This window comes from Orbicella faveolata, unplaced genomic scaffold (assembly GCF_042242905.1).
Source record: "Orbicella faveolata isolate gen_17 unplaced genomic scaffold, um_ofav_v1 contig_35, whole genome shotgun sequence".
Taxonomy (NCBI): domain Eukaryota; kingdom Metazoa; phylum Cnidaria; class Anthozoa; order Scleractinia; family Merulinidae; genus Orbicella; species Orbicella faveolata.
In genome coordinates this window covers 7,492,501-7,501,700 of record NW_028301564.1, presented here as the reverse complement: position 1 = coordinate 7,501,700, position 9,200 = coordinate 7,492,501, and the positions used below count along the sequence as shown (strand labels likewise).

Below are 9,200 nucleotides of genomic sequence, written 5' to 3'. Positions count from 1 at the left end.
GCGAATAGCGAATAGTTGCGAATAGCGAACAGCAAATAGTCCCGAATAGCGAATAGCGAATAGTACGAATGGTGCGAATAGTGGCGAACAGTCTCGAATAGTGGCAAATAGTGGCAAACAGTAACAAATAGGATACCCAGTAGCACCTCAGGATGGGATTTTTCCGCTAGAAGGCACAGACGGTTATTAGGACAAAATGTGTTTCTAAACGTAATTTCTTCTGTTTTAACCGCTGCAAAAGCGTAAATACGTCTTTATTAGGTTATCCTTGTGTTTTCTGTTTTCTTAATGTCGGCGATGGACAGCCTCCTAGCCTGAGTCCGGAGAAAAAAAGGTAATAAATTCGCTGAAATTCTGTTGCTTATTTGGATAATTAATTAACGCTGGATATTAGATCTAAAGCGGTGACTATTGACGACTATTCGTCACTATTCGCCACTTTTCTCGACTGTTCGCCACTATTCGCACTATTCGAGACTATCTGCACTATTCGGGACTATTCGCTATTCGCTATTTGCTATTTGAGGGCAACATGGGAGAGGGGGGGAGGTTCTAAACACCGCAACACCGCAAAAAAAAATTAACGAACACCGCATCATTGCAAGAAAAGTCAACGAAACATCGTCACCGCAACACGTATTTTTAGCGCCATGATTCGTTCATCTACACTTAAAATAATACTTTTATACCTCAACAATTTTCCACAAAATAAACACATCACTACGCTTTTCATTGCGCATATGTCGATACTGCTAATGCCTGAAGCCCTATTTTGACTGAAAGTATTGCTTTCCGGAACTAGCTGCGTTTGCGTTCGATATCGATATTCGTTTGAAAAAATAGAAGGTCAAGAAAGTCGCAGGACCTTGGAGCGGGTATAGACCGGTATCAGAATGACCTATGGACGAAGCCGAAGAGAAAAAGGAAAAAATAGCAAACGTGTGTAATTTACAAAGTTTCCTTAGCTTAGAAAGCCTTGTTTCTTCCCTGCCGACTCGACATCTGAAAATATTTTGTGGCCGGTGGTTTTCGCCACCTTTTCCTTTTTTCATAGAAAAAAGCTGCGCAGTCAATAATACATTATATTCGGCCTTGGTGTTTCCAGAATTTCCAGGATTGTTTGTGTCCTCGCTCCTCCACGTGTCTGCTGAGCACTGAGCTCCGGGTGGCAGAGGTAGAGTTACTTGTCAGCCGAAGCATATTGAAGATTGACTAGAAAGTGATGGTCTGTAGTTTGTTACAAATTATTAACCTCAATGGTACGTGTTTGCCATAAATTAGCATGGATTAACGAAGTTTACATGCTAAATTTAGGTCAAATTTAGGTTTGAGAAAGGTAAATCAGAAACCCCCAGCACCGCAAACAATTTCATTTCACCGAACACCGCAGCGTAAAAAAACACAAACATCGCACACCGTAGGGTTTGAGATCACCGCAACACCGCAAGTTGAGATTTTATTCACCGCATCAAAAAAACATCAACACCGCAACACCGCAAATCCCCATGTCCCTCTCCTATTCGGGTTTTCCAGACACCCATCAGGTTTCGTGCTCCCTCTGTCGATAACACGAACGATGTTTTGAAACGGTTTTACTCACATAACGAGAAATGCTAAACGTACGCTAACATAAGAGGCGTAACATTCACGGCTATCTTGAAAACAATTTGGGCCATCGCCTTAGCCCCAAAAAACTCTGTAGAAACTCTACTATCTTACGTACAATGAGAAGCCTTTTCAAGCGGTTTGAAACCGCCGTAAATCGGACCGAGAAACATTTCGATATTTCACGCAGCACTAAAACCCCCAGATCATTCTTTTTTCAGGCTCTAACTCTTACCCCTCAAAAAATAGCTTAGAAGAGCCCTGAAGGACAGCTGTACTGAGGAATATTCAAAATGGCAGACAAATTTAGTCATAAACAGTAAACGTGGGGTGAAAGAAACAGTCCGCGTACGGTGATTGTTTGATGCGAGCTATTATAAACGTGATATAATTTGCTGGAAATTCAAGTGTTTCTAAAGGCAAATAACACAAGATGTTTAACTCGAAAGGAGCCAAAGGTTATGTACACTGACAACATCAAATGTGTTCTCCAAGCTCCACATCCGTATGGATGATTTAGACCATTTAGAATTTTCACTTTTAACTACCTCCATGGATATCTTGTAGAAAATCCCATATAATCCCTTATAATTCGATTCCATATTGTGTTGCTTCTGTGGTTCGAAGAGAGAGCTTGGGCTCCCTGTGGACAGAACTGTTATTTGCTGCGGTTCGAAGAATAACGGAAAATCGTTGTTTTCACGGTTCGCAGGTTTTTTGACAGTTTCCATGGCGACGCAAGTACTATAAGGGCGGGATTCTACTGATTTGAGCCATTTTATGCTGACGTCGCTGCCAACTTGCTTTCGTTTCGAGATTTTCACAGATCAAGTTTTTTCGTTAGCCAAGCACACTCAAGTTTCAAGGTCCAATTAGTCTTTGGATTCTGTATCAGGACGCAACGTTTTCCATTTCTAATTCTATTTCAAAAGCTGTATTTCCTTTCTAATTATTCCATTCTACAGATATTTGGAACGAAATCTTTTATAATTAAACACTAACAAAACCAGGTAGCAATGCCTGAAAATGTCTACAATAATAGTATAGTAAACAAATCTTAAATCAAGTACAATCGGTAAAATAACCACACCAGGAGCAAACAACACACGTCTGGAATAAGGTAAGCCATTTTTATTGAGAATTTTCACTTTTAACTACCTCCATGGATATCTTGTAGAAAATCCCATATAATCCCTTATAATTCGATTCCATATTGTGTTGCTTGTGTGGTTCATAGAGAGAGCTTGGGGAGCCTGTGTTCTGTCACGAAGAGCGAGCAATGTCACGTTTCTCGTTCCCAGTTTCCACTGTCTACGCATGGAACGCCAGGGACCATGACCCCCCTTTTGGCGACCAAAACGCTTGCATTTTAAGACTCGGGCTTTCCTACGGAAGCCCGAGCAATAATGTGAAATACTCATTAAATTATTTTTCAACTAGTATCGCATCTGAGTGGGTCTGTAAATCCTGCTACAAAACTCTATATTTTGTCCTAAATCCACCAATCTCCTATATTTTTTCCTTCTGAGCTCCTATATTCCCTACACATTTTTTTGGAAAATGGCTGGGATGTTTGGCGTCCTTGTAAGTGGGATAAATCCCTAGAAGGAATCCTCAGGGGCTGGTGCTATTGTAAGTTATGCGAGAGCCCCTCAAAGGCATCATTGGAAATGTCGCGTACTGGAGGAGCTAGCGTTCCTGATCCTTCTCAGAATCTTACAAAGGAGTTTCTGTTTATGTAGCTACTTCACGAACTAGTACGGGTACGGCGTTATCTAACACTGGGACTCTGGATTGAGTCTCATCTTTTGAACGCTAAGTTTAATCAGAAGTTCGGTGTGTACAAATGCGAATTCGCTGGGAGTTCGAAAGAGGGAGTGCCTCTCAGTCGCAGTTAAACAGTTGAGAATGGAATCCAAGGCTTCAATTCATTAAACTTTAAAGTCCAAAAGGAGTTTAAAAACTATCTGTAATATGGGGTGGATGGAGTGGACAGTACCCCCAAAAGCAGTGGAGAATTCAGCGCTGGAAAGAGTGAAAACTCTTTTAATGATCACTCCGCATTATAAGAATATTTCAAGGGCCCTAACCCTTGCACACAATCGTGCCAAACTCATGGAGAAAGCTGCTGAAAAAAGTTGTCTTTATTATTTGGAAGTGAACTAAGTACAGCGAATTGACTATGATGACAACTTTTCTGGCTCTTAGTCTCAATGCAAAGATTTGTACAACTACGTGATAGTTCAGAGTAGAGAATTTCCATTTCTGACAATTTATCTTTGATATATCTGTAATAGCTATGTCATTACAGCAATAAAATCACGGAATGATGCTTCCCTAATCTACTAAAATAATACACGATCAGCCTACTTACAGGTTAAAAACTCACGAAAATTGCATATTTCCCTGAGCCGAACGAGGAATCACTAAATGGCAAAGAAATGGAAGGAAGGAGAAAGGGCATCAAATGCACCTGGTTCGAGAAAGGTTGTCCTACAGAAGCCAAAAGGAGCACGCGAAGATCCCGAAAGGTGTTAGGTGTTGTGGTAGTTGATTGATTGAAATTCATGGTGTTTCAACGTGAAGAAAACATCATGAAGTTCAGCGGTAAGAACCTTTCGTAATTGTCGCGTACGCTATTACGCCTTTGCTGGACAACCTACGAAGCAGCTGTATATGCCCACCATTCCCAATTGTCTTGTCCAGACCACATGTAGTTCGCTTACGCGTTCTGTGCATTATTGTTTTTCTTATGATACAATTCTGCCTCCAGCACTGCTCTTTCTAATTCCTTCTTCTTTTCATCAAATGGATGACCATTGCCACCCATCACAATGATGGGCTGAGTGCGATACGGTTGAATCTTCTCCACATTAAGCAAATGAAAAATGATACGGTCAACTTCTTTGGGCAGTCTATGACTCCACCGGGAGGACAGGAATTCTGGAATGTTTTTCTTGTTGCCACTGCATGTAAAGAAGGCAGGGATGAATCTGTGTACATCAGGATTCTGAGCGATCTGTCCTCGTACAAGATTCAACTGGCATTTGATATTCAAGGCTAGAATGTAACGATATCAAAAACAATCATTTAAGGTAGCTGGTGACAATTTTCAGCGCTTTACAGCAGATACTTTGACAGGTCAATACTACCACACTCTATCAAGTAATATTCCACCACTGGTATCACATAAATGCCCAATCATTGGTGAACAAGTTGTGATCATCTTAGTGGCATAATAGTTTACCATAGCAATGGTACAGCCTGTTAAAAGCACCCTTAGTTCTAGCTTCCAGCTCAGTCAAACCCATATTTTATTATCGAATTGTGATAAGCATGTCAAGATGTAACTTTTTTGAAAAGTTTTAAAAAATTATGTAGGTAGGCTTCAGAGCCGCATTAAATTTTTGAAAGTTTAAAATGATCCTGAATCTTACTGTTATTATTCGATTGTACCATGGAATCGCTAGTTTCCAAACCAAAGAATATAACTTTGCATCGCTTTTTGTTGCTGGAAGGATTTACCCTTACCCTGCTGTTGTGTCATTCGTTTCTCTGTTAAGCTACCTATCGAAATGAATTTGGAAATACTTACGATCATCTCCTTCTTCCACCGCGTTCTGACATCTAAGAGACATTTTGTTTGAAGCAAGAACTATAACACAGTGTGAATGCTTCACTTGGTCCTCATACCAACGGGGTACATTGGGTGCAATATCAAGGGTACTCCACATGTCTATGCTAGCCTCGATCAATTCCGTCGAATTAAGGACTTCACCGAAACAATGCACCACGAAGCTACACTTGTCGCAACATCTGGTATGCATGATAAAAACCCGCGTCTTGTCTGAAAAATAACAGAAACAGATTGTAAATTAATCTGCTGATTGATTGACTAAGAGACTGAATGTCTGTTTGAGCGATAAATTGTGTTATTTATTTATTTTATCCCCATTGGACTTAGATCCAGGTTCCGCTGGTAACTCCTCGAACTTCATTATGTTACATATCTAAAATTATAGTAACAGCTTTTGTATATGAAGCTGCTAATGTAACTCTACACTCTTATACCTGCCATACAGAGTAGATATATACTCTCGAAATATATAACTTGTAAGTTAATACCAGATAAAAAAGTACTGTATCAACATGCAACTTACCAGACGCAAGTAAAGGATGATCGGAAGGAGGCCTTGGTGAAGGAGGATCAGGAAGATCAATAACCACTACAAAAGAGTAAAATAAGGAAGGCCCAACATTTTCAGCACGTTCAGTTCAACAGTGGTAAACCATATTCGTATTCTTGGTATTGGACTGAAACTAGCCTGTGTTTGAGGCTAATGCATGCGGGGAATGTCATTAAAACGAGATTTGATAAGACTCGCCACATTAGCCTCAGTTGCATGCTAGTTCCAGTCCAATACCGAGAATACGAATACGGCTTATTGAGCCTGTGTGTTTTTCTTTTGTGTTTTTTTTTTTCTTTGTTTTGTTTTGTTCTTTTTTGGGTTGAAGATTTTCTTTAGTACCGCGAACAAACCTACTTGCCTACTATTGTTAACAATAGAACACCGTGGACTTAGTAAACTGTTTGTAAATACTATAAACTAAGAACATTACCTTGCCGGAAGAAAATCCTGTACATCACAAGAAGGCCAAAAATGAGAAATCCAAGAACAGCACCAAAAGCAGCCATCATAATTTTCTTAGAATTATCTGAAGAAGGAAGTGAGTCGGCAGCATTCAAACAACACAGCCGTGTGTTTTGTCTGGTATTTTTGCTTACAATACTGCACATGGGTTCTACCAAATATTGTTGCTGATTACAGAACAATGAACTACACGTGTAAGTGAATTAAAGATCAATAGATCTTTTTCGCTTGGGCAGTTTGGTTTCCCATTACAGACCACGCGATATTCTCTAGAGAATTGTTCTTTTATCCAGCTAAAAATTATTTATTATTATGCACACGGCTATTTGAAAATTTGACAGCAAGAATTCTCAAGAGTATCATCACATGGTATGAAATGGGGCAACAAACCGCCCAGTCGAAAAAGGTCTATTAGGATCTACAAAAGAAAACCTTTTCCTGTAGTTAATTCCATTTCATATCACAGGCCCTCTTAATAGCCAACAAGCATTGTTTTTTAAGAACAAAGGTCATGTAAACAGAGAATGTCCCCCGTCTATATGCCATACAAGTCATGCGTATTTATGTGAAATAAGTGTGCAACAGTTAACGCTGCCACTGGATAATTATCCAATGCACTGGATAGCGATTTATCTAGTAGATATCGTTGCCCATTTCGTCAACTCGCTTCCACAGGATAATGATTTATCCCGTGGACAGCGCTATTAAGCCTTTTACTATCGCCGTTCAGGTTTAAGTCCCCAGGACTCACATTCAGTGTAGACAACTCAAGGAAACTTGAAGGCAACTTCATTTGATATTGACCTTAGCGCAGTGCCCATAAATGACTAGCAGGTGCCCGTAAATTCCAAAGCTATCATGTACATATGCACTTTTATCTAGAAATGTGGTTAGCCTCAACTCAATAGTGTTCCCGCACTGGTGTTCCCCCAGGCCTGTTTGCGATAACCTATTATTAGTGGTAATGATGACACCATGTAATTTAAGAATTGTATTTTTTCCCTCTTTTTACGCACTTTTTACAGAACTTTTGTCTGAGTGCCACTGATTTAATCTATTTAGTCTGATTCTTTCACAAACTCCATCCCAGTTTGGAGCAATGATATAGACTACCATACGATTTTGTTTCAGAAATCCTCATCAGGTCTGTTATTGGTATTTGATGTCTTCGCATTTCGATTGGTGACGCCACTTATCTAAATTGACGGCTGATCTTAATTGAGAGCTTCGAAAACATGGATAAGTTTATTTATTTCTAAGCCTAATCAAGGCTGCCTCGAAATTTGAAGGAAACCAAACACTTATTCATCGCTTTTACAATCTCCTGGTTATTCCTTTCCATTTTCCTTTTTTTTTCCGAATCCAACATAGCAACGCGCGGTGAACTGTAGTTTGTGTGCATACACTGTATCTGTAAAAATACACTTTGCCGTGCTAGCCACCTGCATCTTTAGGTTGCGTTCGAGCATAGCTTGATTATAACTACCTCGTAAATATTTGAATTCAACGATTTATTGTGTCATGTGACTGGACGGAATTTTTACTTTCAGAATTTAGACTAACACCTGGGGTTTGGGTCGAGAGACAAGGGGACTGTGTACTAACTCTTCAGGGTAAAACTATATGAACACTTAAAACATTAAAATTAACTATCGTTTTGCATTGATATACACGTATTACAAGCACAAGAGAGCCACTTAGGCCCCACAGACAACAGTTTCATTGGAGCTAGATAAAGAATGTCTAACAGATGGAGATAAAAGTGAGGACTAAAACAAACCTGGAGGCTTTGGAGTCGGCAATATCGGTGGTGGAATTAACACTGTCACCCTAAACGTTTTGGTCTCCGTTTTGTTAGTTTTTCCCCTGAGCTGAAAAAAAGTGGTGCGATTAGGATTCTGACTTTTTACAACTGTGTTAAATTTACCCTTGCAAATATTAAATATAAAACTCTAGCAAATCGAGAGTTAAACACGAAAAAAACTCATTTCATACCTCTAAGTAGCCGAGGTTAATTGGTAATATTTTTGTGTAGCTCACTACGAATGTATTGCATTGTTATTATTACTATTATTATTATTATTATTATTATTATTATTATTATTATTATTTATATCATATTTAACAATTAGATTTTGAGCTCGAGAAAGAAATAGAAATAGAAATCGAAAGCGAATAATCTAATCATTTTAGTATAAATATACTAGTCCTTCAAAACTTTATCTAAATCCTCTTCACAGATACTTCGAGAACGCAAAGAAGCCGCCGTCATTTTGTTAACAACTTCACGCTACTAGGCTACTATCTTCAACAGAATAGGTAGGTGGCATTGGTGATAGAACGCTAGTAGATTTATACTCATAATGAATATGTAATATGTCCTAATAAAAATGAGCGATTTGATTTTTATAAAAAGCACAACAGTTTCTCGCGTCTTTCATTATACAAGATGACTTCAGTATATATGCTGTGTACACTTAGGTCACTTAGAAGTGAAGGTACCATCACCCCCTAAAGTTAAGCTTGCTTGATACTTACCTTTATAGAGTAGTTAAATTTGGTGCATTCGTCCTTCTCTAAAGGAATTAAGTATTCATATTTATCCTGCAATTGTAATTCATCAACACGCACAAAATTAGCGCTACTCGCCATAACATACAAGGTGCAAGGCGTCTGAGCTGGCGCTTGACTGCAGCTGTTTTAATGACCTTTAAAGGCCAGTAAGACATTGCAATGAGGTGTTTTACCTCCTAAAATGAATTGCATCACTTGCATGTGGACAAAGATGCTTCAAGGAAAACCTGAACTAGAAGCTATCTGACATAATAAATTGTAAAGCCTTATTCAAAAAGCCACCAGCATAAGTGGATCTGACTGAGATTCCTGGACGTTTTCTCGGAAAAGGAGGGAGGCTGGTATAAAAGACCTTTTTAGCTAGGGCGG

The 9,200-nt window shown here is 39.1% G+C and overlaps 1 protein-coding gene across 1 annotated transcript in view; it reads right to left on the bottom strand.

Moving 5' to 3' along the window:
- Positions 1 to 3,731: 3,731 nt before the first annotated feature.
- The window catches only part of LOC110062098 (uncharacterized), a 21,701-nt gene continuing 16,232 nt past the window's right edge, over positions 3,732 to 9,200 (bottom strand). The window contains exons 9-14 of the mRNA XM_020768960.2: positions 8,796 to 8,861; positions 8,038 to 8,128; positions 6,226 to 6,321; positions 5,766 to 5,831; positions 5,201 to 5,452; positions 3,732 to 4,665 (exon numbers count right to left, since the gene is read on the bottom strand). Coding sequence (XP_020624619.2) covers positions 4,328 to 4,665; positions 5,201 to 5,452; positions 5,766 to 5,831; positions 6,226 to 6,321; positions 8,038 to 8,128; positions 8,796 to 8,861 — 909 coding nt within the window. The 3' untranslated portion in view covers positions 3,732 to 4,327. The remainder of the gene's footprint in view (positions 4,666 to 5,200; positions 5,453 to 5,765; positions 5,832 to 6,225; positions 6,322 to 8,037; positions 8,129 to 8,795; positions 8,862 to 9,200) is intronic.